Source organism: Podarcis erhardii, assembly GCF_964252035.2.
Source record: "Podarcis erhardii genome assembly, chromosome: 6".
NCBI lineage: Eukaryota > Metazoa > Chordata > Lepidosauria > Squamata > Lacertidae > Podarcis > Podarcis erhardii.
The window spans coordinates 35,450,745-35,472,734 of NC_138510.1; the positions used below are offsets into that span (position 1 = coordinate 35,450,745).

Here is a 21,990-nt window from a genome sequence, read left to right on the forward strand (position 1 = left end):
AGTATCAAAAACTGGCAGTGATCTGCCCATTGCCATTGGAGGGGGGAGTTTAAATGGAGGGGGAGGAGAAACACTCAAACTGGAGGGACGAGGAGCGTGTGGGGAAGGAGGTGGCTAACTAGATGTGGGAGAGGGGAGTTTAAGGGAGGGGAGGAATGTTAAAAAGGAAGCCCTGTTAAACAGGTAAATTATGAAGGAAAATCTTAAAAAGGAAGCCCTGTTAAACAGGTAAATTATGAAGGAAAATCTTAAAAAGGAAGCCCTGTTAAACAGGTAAATTATGAAGGAAAATCTTAAAAAGGAAGCCCTGTTAAACAGGTAAATTATGAAGGAAAATCTTAAAAAGGAAGCCCTGTTAAACAGGTAAATTATGAAGGGAAATCTTAAAAAAGAAGCCCTGTTAAACAGGGAAATTATGAAGGGAAATCTTAAAAAGGAAGCCCTGTTAAACAGGTAAATGATGAAGGAAAAGCAGTAAAGTGTCTTGTAAACCAAGAAATCTTTAATATTTTTTATAAAAAAAAAACAGTCATCAAGTGTCCTTTGTTTTAATAATAATAATAATAATAATAATAATTTTTATTTATATCCCGCCCTCCCCGGCCAGAGCCGGGTTCAGGGCAGCTAACAGCAATAAAATAATAGTAAAAACATAATAGGGGAAAGGGGGGGACCAATTTAAAATACAGGTTAAAATGCAATTTAAAATGCAGTCTCATTTTAAAGTAGCTGATAAATCTTAGCCTCTAGTCTTCCTACTTTTTGAAGGGCAAGCGTCATCATAAGGCAAATAATGGTTACGAATACCAGTCCTAGGAGTTTTCACAACAGGTAGAGTAACCTGCATAATGCAAAAAAAAAAAAAAAAAAAACAGCCTAGGAGAAGCAGCACGTTGTTTGCTTTAATCTTTGACCATTTGAAAGTAAATGGATCTATTCCTCTTCCTCGCTTACAGCACAGTTTTGCTGAGATAAACAGTGCAGTTTACAACGAAGATGGCAACTCTTTCATATCGATTGTCCATGTTGCTCTTCCTTTCATAATATTCACAGTATCTGCCAGTGAAGTGTTGGGGGCATGCACAGAAGCTGCCCAGGATTCAAGTTCCTCCATTTTGACAGCAATGCCGGTTCAGTTTTTTACTTTCAGTAAGACCAATAAAAGGCACTGTTGGCTTGCTGAGCTGTTTTCCTGCTCTCATAGCTTTGGTTCATCTGATTGAAGACATTTAATATGGTGTGATCCTTTGGGACTGTGGCATCAGCAATTTCTTCAACAAGTCTGTGCTCTTGTCTGGACTTGTGCACGTGAAGGCAGACTCCCTTCGAGCAAAGTCAGACTTCTACAAATCCACCAGAATAATTACGGCAACAGGTACCCTCTCCTCATACCATTGTGATTGTTATTACTTATATATTACTGAAGCCTTTTCCATTTGCCTTCTCTCTGGGGTGAAGCTGAGGCAACTAGAAGAAATGCAAGCTGGTTTATCCATAGGCTTGTTAAGATCCAGAGGTGTCATAGGTTTTCAGAGAAGAGGCAGGAATGGTGCCTATTAGAAGGAACTTCCTCAACCTCTGGTCGTTCACTCCAGTCATCAACGTCTGAAAACTCCTCTTCAAACACAGCATCCTCAATCTTCCAACTGCCTATAGGCAGAAAAGCTCTTACACTTCTTGTGTGCCTTTCCCTTGGGCAACTTGAATCCCATAGCTCAGCTGGTACAACAGCCGGAACTGCTGGAGCCAGAAGTGATATTGGAACAATAACTGGCTGAGGAGCTTGAGCAGACACTGCCAGGAGTGTGAGGCAATGACTGCAGGTTGTTGTTAGGCAGCTCTTTAGCAAAGTCACCTAACAAGGCTCCTTTAATCTGGAGCAGCATTTGTGAAGTCAACTGAAGCTGCACCCAAGTAAGTTTACTGGAAGTGCTAGGCAAAGCCTGGAAGAGAGCTAAATTACAGGGCAAACTTGGATTAGAGGTCATGATGATGTTACAGAGAGCAGCTGTTAACAGGAGCCTTATGAGGCACAGAAATGGCCTGAGATAGAAGCAGCAAAAAAAACAACCCCAAAAAATCCTCTTCAAAAGGTGCCACAAGTCGTGACTAGACCAACATTACTTCCACCCCCTCAGAAAGGGCCTCCTTATCTCCAATGGCCTGAAGCAAGCTGTAGGAAAAATATCCAAACTCCCTCCAGCCTGCCTTTTTATCCCAAGCAGATCAGACTTCATTAGACCTAATGGAGTTGGATTAGAGGACAGCCCCAGCAGAGATTATCCCACAGTGCCATTGGATTCTGTTCCATAATGTGCCTTCAGCCACCTCCAAATCAGCAGGGCCATGATTTGTTAAAGCATGCTAGAGCTTAAAAAGGAAACTGTCACCACAAGAGGCTTGAAGAATATGATGTTTTTAGCTGCCCTAAAGACTTTGGCTTTAGATTTATGTAGGTTTTTGTCATTGCCCCCCCCACCCCGCTCAAATGTGGCTGAAGTTTTCCTCAACTGCTGCAGCACTGGCTCAGAGCGAATGAGGATAATCTCCAGTGGGGGTGGGAAACAGACTAAGCTTCTGTGTCTTATGGCCAATGGCTTTGCCAAACAGCTACTTAAAAATGGTGCACTGCTTTGGCACTGGCTGGAGCTCTGGGGAGAGGCAACAATGGCAGGGTGTCAGCATAAGAACCCAACAGCCACTAAAACACAGAGGAAAAACTGGTTTAACTCCCAAGGGCCTGAAGTGGTAGGGAAATGGCCACTAAGGAGAAAAAAAAATGAAAGGGGGAAGCCTTTCAAAGAGTCATGGAAGTGAGTCAAGTGACAAGGTGAAAAAAGCAAATGTAGAAGGGATTGAAACAGTCATGGAAAGATGCAGGAAGGGGACTGCCAACCAGACCACACACAAAAAATTGTCCCTCCCCATAAAAAATCCCCAAAGCGAAGTTTCTTATTTGATATCAAACTCACAAGATCTTCCTTTCCCCTTTTGTTGAAGATGTGGCAATTTAGTTTTAGAATTCTTTTGTTCCAGCATGGGGGTAGTGGATTCTATGAAAATAACCACACGCTGAATGGAATTCGCTTCCAAAACACAAGCCTGAGCAAATCTGAATAGCCAAGTGTGAACCCCAACTGCCTCAGAGTGAAGGCAGGAGAAAGCCGTGTAAGGTGAGTGGATGTGAGGCAAATCCTCTGAATAAGCTGCGATTCTGCCTTTGAAGGCTAGAGGGAGCTTTCACCCCACCTGAGAACATGTTCACTCAAAGAAAAAAAAATCGCCATTAGTTTTTAGCAAAATACAAGTATTCCTGGAAGCAGATATCACTTTGGTTTTTCTAGTAGGATATAAAATGGGATTAGAGTTCCAAAATAATATATACTGAAATCTAATTATTTGATATCATCTAAGCTTTTACGAATACAACATCACAAAATGAAACAATGCAGTTGTAACAAGTATTCTTGTTATGAATGGGGGCAGGGTAGAAAGAGTAAGGAAAAGGGAAGAGGAATCGACTTGGGACTCAACGTAGCCATATGAAATATTGCACTAATTTTTTAGCTGATTTTCAGTTGTGAACACATTCTGCTTTGTGTTTTTTTATCTGTACCTGTGAATGAAAACTGCCTAAACTTCATTTATAGGTAAGGATTTAAAAACCACTCTGCATTCAGATAATATGTGAGTGGTGTAGAAAAACAGAGTATCCATAATAGAACAGTATTATAAAAACTGAGAAGAATTTAAAACAACTTATTTTAGCTAAATGGGTTAGCCCATTTATTAGGGCCAAACCTTTAATGTAGATAGATGATTAGATTAAAAAACAGACTAATTTCCATGCTTTCTTGTCTTGTCTTTGGTATCGGAAGGCAGGACTCTGCCACCCAACTTTGAATTTCTGGTTCCCAACTTTAATCTAGAACAAACCAGTAATTGTATTCGGGGTAATTTACTGACATTTTAAGGGCTCTCCTTACGTTTACCTGTGTGAGAACTCCGGACTGGATCTGTAATGGCTGAGCTGCTGGTGCCTGTGGCACAATTGGAACAGTGTTGTCCATCCTAACAGGGAAGCCAGAATGCTTTGTGGTTGCCTGAAGACCAGCTGTAGGAAATAAAGAAAAGAGAACAGTTAATCTACTGCTTTCAATTATTTGAACACTTTTCAGAGCCCACTTACCAACAAATGAAACAAAGACAAAGCAAATAATTACTGACACTGAGAAATGCCTAAGTCTATCTACATACACACTTGGTGCAGAAGACCAGCTGTACAGTCTAAGCAATATTTTTCTGGAATACCACCTATTCCTACCACACCTTCCTTTGTGGCGGTGGAATGTCACAAACCCATTTACTGATTCTGCTCTTAACATTCAGGTCATAATGGCATTTGGAAATTGGGATGCCAGCTGTTGACTGAGAGGCATCTGTATTGTTAAAATAAAGTTTTTCCAGCTCCATGAGAAGCTTCATCCCAGGCTGCAGCTACTGCAATCTGGAAACTGGTCATCTGCTTGGCTACTGGCAATATCTTTGTATTTTCCAACTTTACTGAAAGTGTTTTTTTAGAGGCCAATATGGAGTAATGCTCAAATAAGATATAGGTATATCTATAGATAATGTAACTACAGCTCTCTTTGGGATGTACAATGTGTGGCAATGCATTTTGAAATAGATTTCAAAAAACATGGGGAACAGGCAACAAAGCACCATTGCTCTACAAAATAGAACTGTAATTCCACACATACTACTGATGAAGCCAACTTTGGCAAGAGGTTGGTTCTATCAGCAGGCTACTGCAGTTGAGCTCACTCAATAACTTGTCTGCTATATAAAGGTCTGTAATGGAGACTCATGTGCCTACTTCAGTAAAAGTAGCTGTACATCCACAAGAAAGCACCCTGTGCAATACTCATGAAGGAAACGGGGGACCACCCTGCACACTTCTGTGAAAAGGGGCACAATATCTGCACCCTCCCTGGACTCGCTCAGTAAGAAAGGTGTGATATAAATTGAATACATAATAATAATCCCCCAAATCCAACTCTATATGAAACAATAAATCCAAGTCTGTCCGCAGCAACCCTCAAATCATCTTTGATTCCTCCACTTAGCCTGGAATTAGCGTAAGCGAAACCATTGCTCAGCTGCACATTGTATCCTATTTTACTTATTTCAAAACTTTCAGTTTTCAGAATTTGTATACTGAGCACCATGTTAGAGTTTTACTTTTAACTCTTAAAACATGAAATGTGTCAAATTATACCTATGTGGCATATATGTAATATATGTGCACCTTGGCTGTTATAGCTTTAAAACTACTATATATTATTTTTGTAAATAGTATGGAAAGACCCCAACACACACACACACACACACACACACACTTACTTTGAAAAGCAGGAGGACACACAATGAAAGTTTGCTGAAATGGATCCGTTTGGGTGCAGATCTGAGTGGTTCCAGGCTGTAAGGAAACACTCTGCTGCGCCACACCAGTAACTGGTGCTGCAGATGATGGGTAGAGAGCAGACTGATAATTCAGCAGTGAAACATCTGAATTTGCCAGAGACAGAGTAGCAGCAGCTGTAGAATTTGAAGCCAACACACTAGCCTGGAAAACAGGAACATTCATCATTAGAACCAAAACATGTCTTTTGCTCAAGCATTTGAAAATCAACCACAAAAACCAATACAAAAGAAACGCTTCAGGCTTCCCGCTCACTTTAACCCAACTTTCTGTCTCGTTGACATATTTTACAGACCAGCTGGTGAGCAGTATAATACTAAACAGCTAGTTAGCTACAATGGGAAATGGTGAGGGATGAAGGCAGGTCACAGGAGAGCTGCTCTGAGAGGTCCAAGGCCATGGTGAGCTTTAAAGGTCAATGCCTGGAATTGGATATGGAATTCATAAGGAAGCCACTGCATAGCAGTAGCTGCCTATTACATATAGCATTGATTTCAGACTAAATTCATGATTACTAATCTAGAATAACATCTAGATTAAAGGGAATCACTCCAGGAAATGACGGAAGCAGCTTTTATTGGTTTTCATTCCTAACAACAACAACAACAACAACACAGAACTAATTACCTGGTGGTGCACAGTATTGAGCTGGTTGTTGAAACTCATGGTGAGGTTTGTGCTTGTGTTCGGTGCAACATGTGTTGTGAATGGGCTTTTTATCTGATTAACTGTGTCATACATATTAACTCTTCGCTTGCATATCTCCATGTTCTGAAAGCAGGATTTCACACTAAAAGGAAATGAGATGTCAAAGATTTGTGTGGCTGTGAAACTGTAGTTAGTTACCAAGCATGTAAGGCTATGTGTGCTATGCTTCTGCACCTTATTTTAACATGCATCAATATAACCATGAGTGCCATCCTCCCTCCATCAAAATCCCGAAGTTCAAACACTAATGATCACGGATTAGGAACCAGTGTTTATCCAGATGTTGCTGGACTCAAACTCCCATCAACCCCATCCAGTATGGCAAATGGTCAGGGATAATCAGAAGATGTAGAGCAAATAGAAGGCCAGGTGCTCCTGATCCTAACGGTATGCTTTTGAGGTGGCTGCTAAGCATCCACTTTATATCTGGGATATAAAGATTCTGACAATGAGATATCAAAGGTGTTGGTGGAATAAGTAGCTGCAACAACTTTTTTTAAAGTAACTCCATTGAGGTAATAAATACACTTTGGGAATTCCTTTGATTAAATCAAGTTTGCTCTAGTTTGAATTTATTTTGTGTTAATGTGAACTTCTAGAAGGCTTTCATATGCTTTCTTTTTTACTTGTCTCAACCTTGAGGGAGGGACAGGCTACAAGAGTGAATGAATAAATGAACGGACATTGTTTCAAACATCTGTCAGAAACTTACTGGTTGCTATGTGGGAAATCCAGTAGATGGTTCATTGTCACAAACTGATGGTTCAAAGTCTTCAGCGGAGTAATTCTCTTATCTGCATCAATTGTCAACATTTTCTTTAACAAATCAATGTACTCCCTTCGATCCGCCTTCTCTGCCAACATGTCTGTTCCCTCCAAATCTGTAGACATATTTACCTTGTAGGAGAAAAAAATTGGAACTTGATCTCTGTTGCATAAACCATTGATTTTATAGCAGGGAAATTACTAGATACACAATATACATTTATTCTAGGCTTTCAGAATGCAAAATCATTTCAACTTTAGACTCAGGATCTCATTCCTTCCTCTTCTGGTTTCTCTAATATATGGATGTTGGGGGGGAAATCACACTGTTATATTACTTAAAAGAGCATGTTGAATAGAAGTGAAAATGAAATCTTACTCATGTTTACTCAGAAATAAGACCCAGTGAGTTCACTGGGGCTTACTCCCAAGAAGAGGGCACAGAATTGCAAACTTAATTCCTGAGGAAGGGAATATAATTGATTCCTATGTAGAGCAAGTGTAAAATAATACTGCTCTGGGTAATTATGCTTGTAGTATAAAAGGCATCATTATTTTTCTCAGCAGCTCACCTGCGCCATGTCATCCAAACAGTTGAAAATGTACTTCCGAGCTTCCTTTGATTTTATTCCCGTCTCTAATTCATGTTCCTCTGGAGTCTATCAAATAAAATACATGTTACATGCAACTCTAACAGGGTTTTAGAGTTCAGTGCAATAAAAGCAAAGCTAGGTCAACAAGCAATCAGCCATTGACAAATGGAATGCCCTATGAAGCAGAAATGATAGGCCATCATAACCTTGCTACCTAAGCTTGTGAAAAATGACACTGTGCCAAATTAATGTTCTCATCTATATTCTCAAGGACAAATACAAGCCAACCTCAGCAAAGTATCAGATATTTTACAAGGCAGCCATAATGTGAAGCTTCAGATGTTTCTAAACAGTAGTTCAAACTCTGAAAGGTGATTTTAAATCACTGGATGGCTTTACAGCAAAGGGGATTGCAAAAGTGATTTTCTGACAATATATCTTTTAGCAAAAAGAGGGTTTGTCACTGAAAAAATTTCTGAGAACTAATGTTAATGGCCTTAATTTTTCTAATAAGATGTTATTTTGCTGGTGACAAAGAGAGCCTTCTGTGCATGAATCTTTGTAACTCTCTAAAAGTGCTCTCCTTTCCTATAACATTCAGCTGAACAAGTTAGTTGTTTTAAACTGTTTTTGACATTGTTTTGAAAGCTGTAACCCACCATGGGACCTTATGGCAAAGGGCAGACATTAATTAAATTAATTCTAAAAAAATGAATGTAATTGAAATCAAGAATATATTTTTTTTAAGTCCTGCCAAACAGAAAAGACTTGCTCCTGCATACAAATTAGTCACACCAATAGGTAGCTCTCTTTATTGTAACTGTTTCACTGGATGTGCCCAGAGAAGAAATACATGTGCTCAGTAGTTGAGCCCCACTGAATTTAATGGGGCTTCCTCGAAGGTAAATGGGGTTAGGTCTCCAACCAAAGTTATCTTAACCTAGTGGTGAACATGCAATAACTAAAGGTTTTTCCTCTACATAAGCTGCAAATACTGCTCTTACGACAATAAATTGAATGTCTGAAAAAAAATAAAAACCTTTAGTCTCCACAATGGGTATCCCAAGTTTGGATCTCTGTTAAAAAACCTGCTTGTTTTCGTTCCTGCACTCAGTAAGTACTCAGCTGGAAGTCCTTGCGTTTGTGAAATGTAACGAATCTGCAATGGAAAAAAGAAGTAATCTATGATAAAGGCAGAATGCTGTGTAAATAGTTAAATGCATTTCCTTCCAGAGGAAGGAAAACATACAGTGGGATCTTTTCTTTTTTTTAAACTGCCTCAGTCAATATTCACTTAACAGATTACCATGCTGAAGCAAATACATTTCTTTGCAAACCTTAGTTGTTTAATATATTTTACTGCATTATCCAGTTCCAACCATATATTGCATCAGATTCCCAATTTCTTGTTAGGGCTGAACTGATTTCTAGCCTGGACCCAGGAAACAATCATTTCCAGTGGATTCCAGTGTGGTGTCAATGAACTCTGATGGCTCCACAACATCTTGTGCAAGCATCTCAGAGCTGGGGCGTTGAGAAGGCCTTGTCCCACAAGCAAGGCACAGAGCTTAAATGCTCTCATGTGCTGGGTAACCTGAGCAGACCTGGTGCTCTACTTGCCTGCATTTAATTTGTGCAATTTTAACCAGCCTACTTTCAACAGCATATTGTTAAAATCAATTGTACTGTATGTCCAAACCAGGGGTAATGGGTTGTTTTACTCCAAGCAAACCACGTCCAAGGTTTGTTCATTGATGCCACTATAAAATATGATTTGTTTGTCCTGAAGAAAAGAATATAGCCCAGACCAATGGATTCATGGTAAACCATGAACAATGGTGTAATTGGAAATGGCAGTGAAAAAATGTGTGTGCCTTGATCAGAAGGAACCACATGACCCCCATCTACCCACCCAAATGAGCATTCAAAAGAGCTGAGGGGGAAAAGTGCTCATTGAGCTGGTCCCACCAAGATGGGCAGGCCAGGTATCTTGAACTGCAACTGTCCAAAAGTATGCCTGTAGTCAGCTTAAGCTGAGGGAGCAGCACTGATTCAGGCAAAGCACAACATCAGTGAATATGTCCCATCCTCCTTCATCAGCAAAGAGGTGTTGTCATGGCCAGGGCAGAAGTCAGAATGTCAGCATATTATGTTATCTACCAGTAACCTATCCATTCAAAAGTTTATACAGTTGGGTGATTTATATAATCCTGTAATTTCTGGTCTTGGGTATTGGAACTGAATGAGGCAATGCAAAGCACTACAACTAACCAGTGCTTCTCGCATGTGTCCATCTGAAAACAGTAGGATATTGATCTAATCCAGCTCTCTAGATCAATTGTACAGTGCTCATGAATTAGATGTTTATAATCCAATCACAAATGCATTTGCAGTGCAATCCTAACATTATTTCCTCAGAGGCAAGCCTCAATGAGTACAATGGCACTTATTCCTGATTGAATCTGCTTAGGACTGCAGGCTTAAATACCATGAAATCAGCTTAGGGCACCTTTTTGTTTATAAGAGTGTGGCTAAATTTGGACAGGCATTATCAAGTGCTAAAGTGATATTAAATCCAGTTCCAAATATGAATTCAGATTTGAATGTAAACTATATAAATATCTACACAAACTTGCCTGATCATATTCTGATGCTCCTGGGTACAGTGGCCAACCAAGAAACAGCTCAGCTATCACACAGCCCAGCGACCACATATCAATAGCTTCACAAAATGGCAAACCAAGGATGATTTCAGGAGCTCTGAAAAACATGCAATAGTATATTTGATTACTAACAACTTCACAAATCCCATAAACTTGACTGAATTAAAAAGTTTAGATTATCAAATGTATAGCCAAGAATGAATGAGCAAAAGTGATAGCAAAACCAATAATCAGTGCTATGGCATCTTAAAGACTTAAAACATTTAATACAGCACCCCAGATAATGTATGGCATCTGGTAAAGCGTGCTCTGTCCTACAAATACTTATACCATAACGACGTTCCTAGCCTGTAAGGTGCTGCAGTATTCCGTTGCTTTTAGTGCAAAAGAGTATCATTGATCACCCTCTGAAATCTATCAAAACTGATACAATTATCTCAAAGTACATTTTTCTTCTTTAATAAATGGAACTAGCAATACACATGGTTTCTATAATACCAGCACAATGCAGTCTTCTATTCAATGAGTTCAACTTGGGTAGTCTAACAGAGCCATAGGGGTTATAACAACTGCTGTCCCTCTGGTGACAGGGGGACTCTTTGATCCAGAGATGCTCTAGAGGTTTGAGGAACCCTCTGAAACAGGATTTGAGGTGGCACAAGGTACTGCCGAGGGTTACTGCCAAATATTGCTTCAATCCCCATTCTGCTGACAGACTGTTCCTCTGGATCAAATAGATTTAATACAACAACACTTCCCAAACCTAAGCACTATATACTTCAAAGTAAAGCTTTTATGTCCGATGGTGTTTACTCTGTGGGCACAGAATCATGACTTTTCCACACAAACAACCTTTGGCTATATGCACTCACATTTGGGATAACTCAACGAATTAAATTCAATAGGAATAGCTCCTAAGTAATTATTGCCAAGGTATAAGATCAGCCTGTTTATGTTTTAAAGGCAATACAGTGAGAAAATGATCTGACAAATTTAGCACACAATTCACTACAACATTTAATTTCATACAGCTTAAGTCCAGTGAGTAAGACAAACATGGCTACGCTGGAAAATAACAACTTCATTGCCATATCTATAGGATTATTAAAGGTTTTATCCCCAAAACAGAAGGAACATGTTGAGAAATGTGGTCGTAAACTTAAGCTGCAGTTGACCACCAAGTCCAACCTCTCTACCCAGCTCCATGTTTCTTTACCTAGTTTCCTTTCCTTTAGGAAAACAGCGGTTATCCTATGTCACTCAGTGAGTTCTAAGGAGGAATTTGAAACTATGCCCAAATTCATTATCCAGTGAGCCATACACTGACCACACAAAAATGACAAGAGATCCCAGTGTTGGGTTGAAACACTACCCTAACACACACACCCAAGCATTGTAGGTATTAATCATCTTACAAGCTAGTCATATTCTCCCAGCAAACACAGGAAAATCAACAAAGTCACCAACTCAACTATGTGTGATATCAAGATGGACAGCAGTTGCCATTGAACTATTTGTGTCAATCACCAAACCAAGTAGTAGATCAAATTCCCCTCCTTGTTCTAAATATATTTTGTTTAGATAACCAGCTGCATATTGTTATTTTCAGAGGCTTAAAAAAGGAATGAAGTGTTTATACATGAAAGGTGCTGGGAGGAAGTAGATCACAATCCTTGTCTTCACAGTACATTTGAACATGGGATTATGGATTATTGGAACTGAAAATCAGTCCTTTATTCTTATCTTACTAATCATGACTTGTTGGGAACAACCAACTCACAATACTGCTGGATCAGTCCATCAACATCTGATGGATGATTTATTAGGATTGGGTCCAGCATCACTTTCGCTGTGCATGTGTGCCAGTATCCATACTCGGCAGAGTTACACCTCAACACAGCTCCTTCCTGGGAAGTGTCTTCGGGGTTGAAGGTACACACAGTAGACAATAAATACTCATGGATGCCATAAAGATTCAGTCAAGTGTAGAAGTTTACTTGACAGGCATAAAAGCATATTGGTAGCATATACACACACACACACACACACACACAGGCATTCAGCACTGCTGTGGTCAAGGCAGCGAAAGTGATGCCAGACCCAATACTTCTAAAACATCCATCAGACGTTGAAGGATTGATCCAACAAATATCTGGTTCAGAAATATCAATCCAGAGATCATGGCTTGCTTTTCCCAAAAGCCAGGAAGAGCAATGCAGGCATGATTTCACTTGTGCACAGCAAGCCATGGGTGATGCTTATGACAACATGACTACTGGGTACCCATTTGAATATTGCAGCTGCCTGACAAATCTGATACAAACATCTGAGCTTCCCAACACTCCAACACAGATACCACAATTGTAACACCAAGAGTGTGGCTTACAAGTGCCAATGGCTATATGCCAGGTTGAACTCAAACTTGGGCACATCCAGAGTGATCTCAAACCCTTAAAATGTTTTAAGTGCTTATTCATGTGGCAAGGATGACTACCATTGGAGAAATATAAATTCCCCTTGGGGATTTGTGTGGGCTTTTGAATTCTAGCTATGTTATTCAATCTACTGCATTTTACATCCCAAATTCTAGAAGCATAGAAGTTCTTTTTCTAAATGTCAAATAATGACATTTCTCCCCCCTTGGCATCTGCAGTCTGCTTGAAGCAGTCAAGCTTCTGAGTCCTCACTCAACTTTATCAACCCAGTTATTTGCAAAATATTTGTAAATATCTTTCAAGTTGAAAACACAAATGGAAAAGAAACAGGAAAGGATAAATGGGAAGCAGACAGAAAGCAGACAGGCATGATTTAAGGATACAATTTACCTATCAAGTGCCACAGGATGAATGCCATGCAAAAAAAAAAAAAGTGTTGTTTAAATAAATGAAATGGGTACTTACCTATAATAGCGTGATTGCAAGTAAGTAGAACACACAGCTTTCGACACATGACTTGCAGAGCCAAAGTCTATGACCTTCACCCTATATGGCTGGCGTACAGGATCAACCAGCATGATGTTCTCAGGCTTCAGGTCAGCATGTATTAGACCCAGGCTTTTCAGTTTCATCAGGGCAGTGGCCACCTGCTGCAAAATTGGCCGAATGTATTTCAGAGGCAGGGGGCTAAACTTATTTTGTTTTAAGAAGTCATACAAGTTTTGTTCCAGCATCTCAAACACCAGGCATGTGTGGTTTTTATGTTGAAAACACTCATAAGAGCGGACAAAGTTGTATTCATCAGCATTCTCACTACTCAGCCGGGACAGGATACTCACTTCGATCTGCCCCTGCCTGGCATAGGAAGGGTGGTTTTTCAGGATTTTGATAGCTACAATCTCCTTGGTGCTCCGCTTCCAGCATTTTGCCACCTGCCCAAAGGTCCCTCGGCCCAAGAACTCCAGGACTTCATAGCTGTTTGTCATGGAACAAAGGATTTCATGCTGGACCAGCTGGTAATCCCCTTCGCCACTGGAACTACTGCTTTTCGTTGTTACAGTGGTGGTAGTGGCCGCAGCACCCACCGCAGGTCTGTTTTGCAGCATGAGAGGTGGATGTTCCTCAATAATTTGCACGCTACCGTTGCTGTCAACTTCCTCACTTTTCCTTTTTAATCCACATTTTTGGTACGGTTCCAGCAAAGCAATGTTAGCCCTGTGTGTTAGGGCCTGGCTGCTTTGGAACGATGTTGTTCCACCACTGCCTGTGCTGTCAGCTGCTGTGACCACAATGTGCTCAACTGAAGGAGCAGGGAGATGGAGGCTCTGGTCATAAGCAGGGATGCTGAAGTTTGCTACCTGGTGAGAGGAGCTGGCTGGCCCTTGAGCACCTGGGAGGTTTTTGCTGTGACTGTAATACTCGTCACCGTTACTCGGTCCTGAAACATCCCAGCTAGAGGGCTCCACTTTCAGTTTCTTGGCACTGCAGAAGGCACTCGAAGATACTGATGGCGGGGAGAATACCTGCAGCTGAGAGGCCATACCTGAAGAGTAAACAAAGAGCTAATTAATGAATAAGCAATAAATATATCACACAACAAGAAATCACACTTGGGAAAAAGAGCCAGATTCACAGCTCTCTTTTTACCCACTAAGTAATAATGGTAAGTGTGTGACCTCACCAAATGTTTCCCAAAGGTAACAAGGGAAATGGCTCTTTCCATAGATTGCCTACAGCTACACACAAACTGCCACATCAGCAGCCAAACAATATTACATTCTTGGTCACCCTGGCCAGCGGGTATTTATACATAGGGGGATCAGGAACAAAGAACAACAATAAAAAATATTTTTGGGGGGGTACAACTTTCCTGTAAGTGGTTAAGTGGTCAAATGTGTAGTTACAAGGAAAACTGCTGAAATGTTACTTTAAGTCAGGTGTAGGAAACATGTGAGTTAATAAAATGGCTTTGAGTAGATGGGCTGGTTAAAGTATTGTGGGGTTAACATTTGCATTAATTTGCTGTTTTATAGGTTTTATCATTTCCTTTATGCTCTACTACATACAACAGGTGTAATCCACCTGACCACGACCAAACAAGTTGTCCATCCTACCTCTACCAAAATACAAACCACCTACAATTACGGACAGAAGTCACTATGTCGTCCCAATAATTACTCCCAAAGGATACTCCCCAACCTCACTCCTAGAAGCAAGTCATCCCTAAGGATACTTCCCAGATCCACAGCTTGACTGTGCTGAAAGTATTTTTTTAAAAAACCAACCAACTGGCTTTTAGTTCATTTTAAAGGTGAAAAAGTGTTAATGAAAACTAACACTGACTAGAAAACACTAACAAGTAGAAGGGAATATGCCTGACTTCACCATCAGTATTGCAAAAGGGACACCAACACTGCCTTCAATTAAGCAATGTCAGGATCAGAAGCTACTCATGACTAGTCCTGATGAGCTGATGTTTTTTACTGTAGCTTTACTGTTTATATTTTGCTAAATTTCAGTGTGATAAAAATAAATATACATTAAAGTATTAGAAGTAAACACTAGCAATTTCATTATGGAAGGTTAAAGGTAAAGTCGCGGACGACTTTGGGGTTGCACGCTCATCTCGGTCTATATGCCAAGGGAGCCGGCGTTTGTCTGCAGACAGCTTCCGGCTCATGTGGCCAGCATGACTAAGCCGCTTCTGGCAAACCAGAGCAGCACACGGAAACGCCGTTTACCTTCCCGCCAGAGCGGTACCTATTTATCTACTTTTACTTTGTCGTGCTTTCGAGCTGCTAGGTGGGCAGAAGCTGTGACAGAGCAACGGGAGCTCACCCCGTTGCGGGGATTCGAACCGCCCACCTTCCGATCAGCAAGCCCTAGGCTCAGTGGTTTAGACCACAGCGCCACCCGCGTCCGGTATGGAAGGTTACCTTCAGATAAAAACATAAATGGTCTAACAGTTTATGTCTCAAGTGTCACAGAGAAAAGGCAGCAGGCTCCAACTGGCCCTTCAAAGTCCAGTCCATATATTTGCTTGTTGTCAGGCCTATTTAGGGGAACAGATTTTAATCTGCAATGCCTTACAAAACAGGTTATGGACCAGGTACCAGCAGCCCAAATAGCATGGCCAATAGCTGGAGGTGAGGGGAATTATAGTTCAAAGGATTAGTTCAAAACATTCAGAGGGCAACCTTTTGATCATTTGCTTTTACAGTGAAAGGAAAGTAAGGCTCAACAAAGGAGACTGGCAAACCCTCTCTCCAACTTGCAGAGCCTGGATTTTAGAAAGACGTGTTTTTAAAGACTAACAGAGCATTTGCCAACAGCTATTCAAGCCACGTTTCCTGCAAGACCTTAGTAGTAGTGTGACACCAGACCACAGCCAATTCACACATGTTTCTTTTGACTTTGACTAAAGTTTAGATGCTTTCATAACTGTTCTCATGTTGCAAACTAGTTTCTCCATTTTGAAACAGTAGTTCATTCACAGAAGTGTTGACACTTTTGCGCCAGCTAACACTGAAAAGTTTGCTAGGAGTAGAAACAATGCCAATGAAGCAACTTATTCCATCAATACAATTTGACATTGTCCATAGAGGACAATGACAAGCTTCTGCTTGTGTCATCATTCATAATGGCCCATGCAAGCCGCCGCTCTTTTACTCACTGACCTGATTCAAACAACACAAAGCACATGAACAAGCAAACACGCAGGTTCCCAAAGACAAGACTGGTTGCTTTGCTCCTCTTCTGAGCCCGATACTGTGGTTTGGCTTAACCATTATGTTAAAATGCAGGCTTGCCGTTTTATTTCAATCCAGGCAAACCATGGGCCATAGTTAATATTTATAGTTAATATTTATTCTATGGCTTACTACTCATGGTTTGTCTGGGGAGATAAACAGCAAGCCTAGGTTTGGACATAATGCTAAGCCAAACTATGGTTTAGCTCAGAGCAGTGCAGCAACAGCGTTAGAGAAGCAAAGGAGCCATGTTCTCTCTGCGAATTCACATGTTTGCTCTTTCATATTCAGCCATTGTTTGGCTTACTGCTACAAGTAATCTGGGACGGTCAAAAGAGCAGCTCTGAAAAAAGTGTATCAATCTACTTAGTAGGGAGTTCTATGTAGGATTTTGGGTATGTCACTACATGCAGCTATGAAGACTGCCAAATTAACTCATTGTTGCCAGCGATGATGAGACACTATCCAGAGGAAGTTACACACACTTGAACAACCAATTTAAAGTATGCTTTGGTCTCTTCTAGACTGCACATATAGAATTCAAGTATGTCTCATCAGACATGTGGATTACCCCAACATGAAAACAGGGTGTTCCTTAAAATCTTTTGTGATGTGCTGGAAGACCAAGACAGTCAGAAAACAGGAAAACAGGACACAGGACAAAAGCCTGAGCCAAAGCAGCCATTTCAAAACCCTGCATCAGATTGCCAACTGAAGTGACACACACATTACACAATATAAAGCTACCAATTCCTGGAAATAACAACTATCCTAAGTACTGGCAGCCTAATGTTCAACTGGCTATTCTATTATCAATTTGAGCATTTAATGCAGGATGGCAAATGTGACTTAACAGGCATTACTGAAACCTGGTGGGATGAGAATCATGACTGGAATGTAAAAATTGAGGGGTATAACCTATTCAAAAGGAACAAACCAAACAGGTAGGGAAGAGGAAGAGCATTACATGTAAAGCATGTATACACTTTTTAACAAATCCATGACCTGGAGAATTGAAGGCATATTGAGAGTACATGGATAAAAATTGTAGGAGGAGAACAAAAGTGACCTGACTGCAGGTGTCTGCTATAAACCTTCAAGCCAGACCGAAGAGTGGATGGTGCCTTCCTACAGCAGATCACCAAACATTCAAAAAGGAGAGTTCTAGTAGTCATGGGAGACTTCAACTACCCTGATATATGCTGAAACTAACTCTGCCAAGAATGTATGGTTCAACAAATTCCACCACCGGCAATTTCATTTCCCAGAAGATGGAAGAAGCAACATCTCTTGGACCTCTTTCTCACCAACAGGGAGGAACTGATTGACAAAGTGGAAGTACTGGGAGGAAGTGATCATGTCCTCTCATGTTTCATTATACAGAGGCAAGGGAAAGCTGAGTGTAGTTGGACATGCACTCTGGGATTTCTGAAGGCTGATTTCAAAAAGCTTAATGAACTACGGGGAGAGATCCCATGATCAGAAATTCTAAAAGAGAAGGCAGTCCAAGATGGATGGGGGTTACTTAAAGTAGGAGGCATCTAGTATGGCAGCATAAGATCTTATGGATATTTAAGAACAACATGTATTAGAAATGGAAGAAAGGAGAAATAATGAAGGAAGAGTATACAGTTGCAGGGAGAAGTCAGGTGGGCCAAACCTCAGAATGAGCTCAGGCTTGCAAGAAAGGTGAAAAATACAAGAGGTTTCTTTAGCTATGTTTGAAGCAGAGAAAGAACAAAAAAGTAGCAGTCCGCTGCATGGAGTAGTGCTATGGGTGATAGAGAGAAGGTGGAACTGTTTAACACCTACTTTGTCTTGTCTTCACCCAAAAGGAAAGCAGTGCCCAACCTGGTGATAAAATAAACGATGCAAGGAGAGAGCTGCAGCCGAAGATAGGAAAGAACACCTAGCTACTTTAAATGAATTCAAATCTTCAGGGCCTTGGAGAACCTGTGAGGTTCCTACAGTCTGGGGGCAGGTTAATGTCCCCACCTTTAAAAAGCAGAGGAAAGAAGACCCAGGTGATCACCTTAACAGTGATACCAGGAAGTAATAGTACCACTGTATTCTACCTTGGTCAGACCACACCTGGAATCCTGTGTCCAGTTCTCAGAACAATTCAAGAAGGATATTGACAAGCTGGGACGTGTGCAGAGGAGGGCAACTAAATTGTATTTCTTCCAGATACAGAGAACAGTAGTATGCTTAGTTTTTCTGAGATCAGCTAATCCATTTGTTCAAGCTGCCTCAGTGGATTAAATCAGGAGAGGTCTTCTCTTCCCCGCCCCCCAATTATGCTTTAACCACTCACTGCAAACATCTTTCATATCTTACTGTAATTAAGCCAGGTTGTAGTAAAAGTGACTGCTCTGATCTCTAAACCAAGATAGCAATGTCTTGTACACACTACTTATTCAAGGGCAGATTAAAGGAACAACATGAATGTTTTCTCTGATTTTGGCAAAGACTCAAGTGTTTTCAAAAGCTAAAATCCTTTCCAACAGTTTATTCCAACTCTGTCAGGAGCATGTTGCATGTAAAAACCAGTAGTTAAGAAGGGATGAGTTTGGCTCCAAGAGATGGCCCTTCAACTTCTCACTCCCAGAAAACATCTGTCCCCAAGGATAAATGCTGTACTAAAAACATCATATTAAGTTTCAAAGAACAACCACAACACAAGTTTCAATTTCAGTAAAACACTTTTATCAGTATCCAGGAAACTGTTTTAATTCCCACCCCATTTTGTATGTAAGCTAGGTCAGATGCTACATCAGCAATGTTCATGTTTTATAAAGTTGATCTTAATGCAAAATGCTATCAGTAAAAATGAGCACATTTTTGCTGCCACCAATTCTTCAGCCATGTCAACAAGTTCACACTAGCCACTCATCTAGTTCTAAAAAAAATATTAGGGTGTGATCTCCACAGTGGCAGGTTCTGCATTTCAGGGTGTTGTGACCTAGATAGCTTTAGAGGTGGGACTGCACTAATACAGTGGTACCTCAGGTTGCATACACTTCAGGTTACATACACTTCAGGTTACAGACTCCACTAACCCAGAAATATTACCTCGGGTTAAGAACTTTGCTTCAGAATGAGAACAGAAATCGTGCAGCGGCGCAGCAGCAGCAGGAGGCCCCATTAGCTAAAGTGGTGCTTCAGGTTAAAAACAGTTTCAGATTAAGAACAGAACTCCAGAACGAATTAAGTTCTTAACCCGAGGTACCACTGTATAGCAGATTTCTATACAGATCTCTTCATTTACTACATCAACACACACCCAGAGCTTACGAAGATACCACAGTCCTAGACTACATAAATATTTGGTTCTGAAGAGGGCATTTAGCTTTTGTTCATAAGCAGGAAGTAAAATTAAAGCTATATTCTGCTTCAAGCAATGTAGTACAATACTTGCTTTAAGATGTTAATATAAAGCATGTTATCCGTCATGCACTTTGTGGGGTCTGAGGAACAAACTAAGGCCAGTTTTTTCTACAGTTGATAATATCAGGCTTTGGCTTTAGTCTAGCTACAGAATTTTGCTATTTATACCTGTACCCATCTAGGAACACTGAAACAGGTTATCTGGCTACCCTCTGAATACAGCACTAAGTACCTGCTTTGACTCCAAGCATAATCATTCTGTGATGTATTTAATAACAGCATTTGCAACAACAGAATGCCACAATGCATGCAAAGCATTTGAGTTTATCAAAACCAGCAGCTGTAAACCAGGAGTTCACTTGTTCAGCTACTAAAATGTCAAGTATTCTCATAGTGAAAACTTTTGCTATGGGAATAGAATCACAATACCACAGAGTGGAATTCACATGAGCACATTTTACTGAAGAATGACTTACGCTTTGGTTTTTCTACTTGTTAAAACACTAACATTTTTGCTAAAGGTTCTAGTTCAGTTCAACAGAACCGCCTAGCAATCCCTCTGCAGCTCTCCCTCACAAAAATCTCCAAGTAGGGCTAGAGTCTCTAGACCATCCCTGATCTGAAACTCTGGAGAGCTGGTGCCTGCCAGTGTAGACAACATTAGTGCTAGATGGACTAGTGATCTGACTCACTATAAAGCAGCTTCTTATGTCCCCATAATCCACACCCAAGCATCCTGTTTGAAGGATTCCAGCAGAGACAAGAAATGAAGACCATCCCAGAGCCTGCGCTGGACTATGGACTATCCACTCCCCACAACAGGGTCATTCTGCTACAGGGCAGGGAGAGGAGCAGCAGAAGACTTTTTAATATGTTGATTTTCTTTAGTACGTTTTCTTAAAGTGTGCTTTAATAATAAATGTAATTTAATATTTCTGATAAGCCACCCCACCTTGGAAGGATATATATCTTGAGAGGGGCGATAAAAACGTAAGTAGTAATTAAATGAATAAGCACAAGTACAGGAAAGCTGACGATGGCGGAGGAATATGCCTCTGGAGTAAGTTCTTAAAAAGGACTTATTTCAATGAACCGTAGTTTAAACTTGGCAGAGGCGGAAGGCGGGGGGGGAGAGAGAATATGAAAATGCCCTGCCCACTCACTAACCGGAGGCCCCAGCGACGGGCGTATTGGGAAAGGATTACACAGCGCCCCACTCGCTGGACGTTTTTTGTTTATTTTTACAGTGAGAAGGGGAACCTTGTAGATTAACAGGTTGTTACGGAGCGGGGGCCGCATAAGCAAGAGAAATAAAGGAACCCGAGTCTCGCCCCTCGACGGGCGACTCCCCCACCTCCCCAGAGCTACGCGAGCCGGCTGGCAACGCTCGGCCTCCGCCTCCCCAGCCAGGCCTCAGCGGCCCTCGAGTGCGACGATGGCGGCCTCTGAACCCGAGAAGCGACCTGCCCACAGCCCACGACAGAGCGCCGTCCCCACCCACCCCGAGGCCTCCCCTCGAGGGGCCGCCCGGGCACTTACTCGCCGCCGTTGGGGGTGTCTCAGCCACGGGCCGGGCCGGGAGCTGCCTGCCGGTGCCGGGGGACGAGCGGGCGCATCCTAGCCCCGGGACACGGGGCCGGCCCGGGCAAGGGGGAGCGCGGCCGCCGCGGCCTTCTCGAGGCGGCCAGCACAGGGGCGGCCCCCGGGCCTCTCGGATGCCGCTGACGCCAGGCTTCGGCCCCCGTCGCCCGCCCGCCCGCCCGCCCGCGAGCCCGGCCCGGCCCCCGCCGCTCTTCCAGTCGCCGCGCCCTCTGGGCCCCTCCGCTCAGCCCAGCTGCTCCCGCTCCGTTCCGCGCCCCTCTCTCGACTGAGTCAGGCGGAGCCAGCCGAGCGCAGCACGCCAGCTAACGCCTCACGCTCCGAGCGCCGAGGCGGAAGCAGCCGAGCGCCGAGGCGGGGATGCGAACAGCCGCTTTCTTTTTCCCCTCCCCCCCCCCGCTCTCCACGTGATCAGCGGCGGTTGAGCCGCGCCGAGGAATCGAGGCTCGCCGTCGTGACGGGAGACATTTTCTCCGATTGTCGCGGCCGCGATACGTTAGCAAAAACGCAAATCATAAGCACGCAGCCCCTCCCCAGACACCCGGATCCATCTCATTTGGGAAGAAGGGGGTGGGGGAAAGAGAGGTACAACCCTGGACGATCAGAGCC

General features: G+C 42.0%; 1 protein-coding gene across 5 annotated transcripts in view; it reads right to left on the reverse strand.

Moving 5' to 3' along the window:
• The window catches only part of HIPK1 (homeodomain interacting protein kinase 1), a 39,374-nt gene that overhangs the window by 16,555 nt on the left and 829 nt on the right, over window positions 1-21,990 (reverse strand). For 4 of the 5 annotated variants that reach the window (XM_081866718.1, XM_081866717.1, XM_081866716.1 and 1 more), the window contains exons 2-9: window positions 13,112-14,189; window positions 10,185-10,308; window positions 8,588-8,707; window positions 7,528-7,614; window positions 6,903-7,087; window positions 6,110-6,272; window positions 5,404-5,626; window positions 3,993-4,114 (exon numbers count right to left, since the gene is read on the reverse strand). In XM_081866718.1, coding sequence (XP_081722844.1) covers window positions 3,993-4,114; window positions 5,404-5,626; window positions 6,110-6,272; window positions 6,903-7,087; window positions 7,528-7,614; window positions 8,588-8,707; window positions 10,185-10,308; window positions 13,112-14,189 — 2,102 coding nt within the window. Of the gene's footprint in view, window positions 1-3,992; window positions 4,115-5,403; window positions 5,627-6,109; window positions 6,273-6,902; window positions 7,088-7,527; window positions 7,615-8,587; window positions 8,708-10,184; window positions 10,309-13,111; window positions 14,190-21,321; window positions 21,508-21,990 lie in introns of those variants that run through there. The other variant, XM_081866719.1, reaches the window with a different exon arrangement.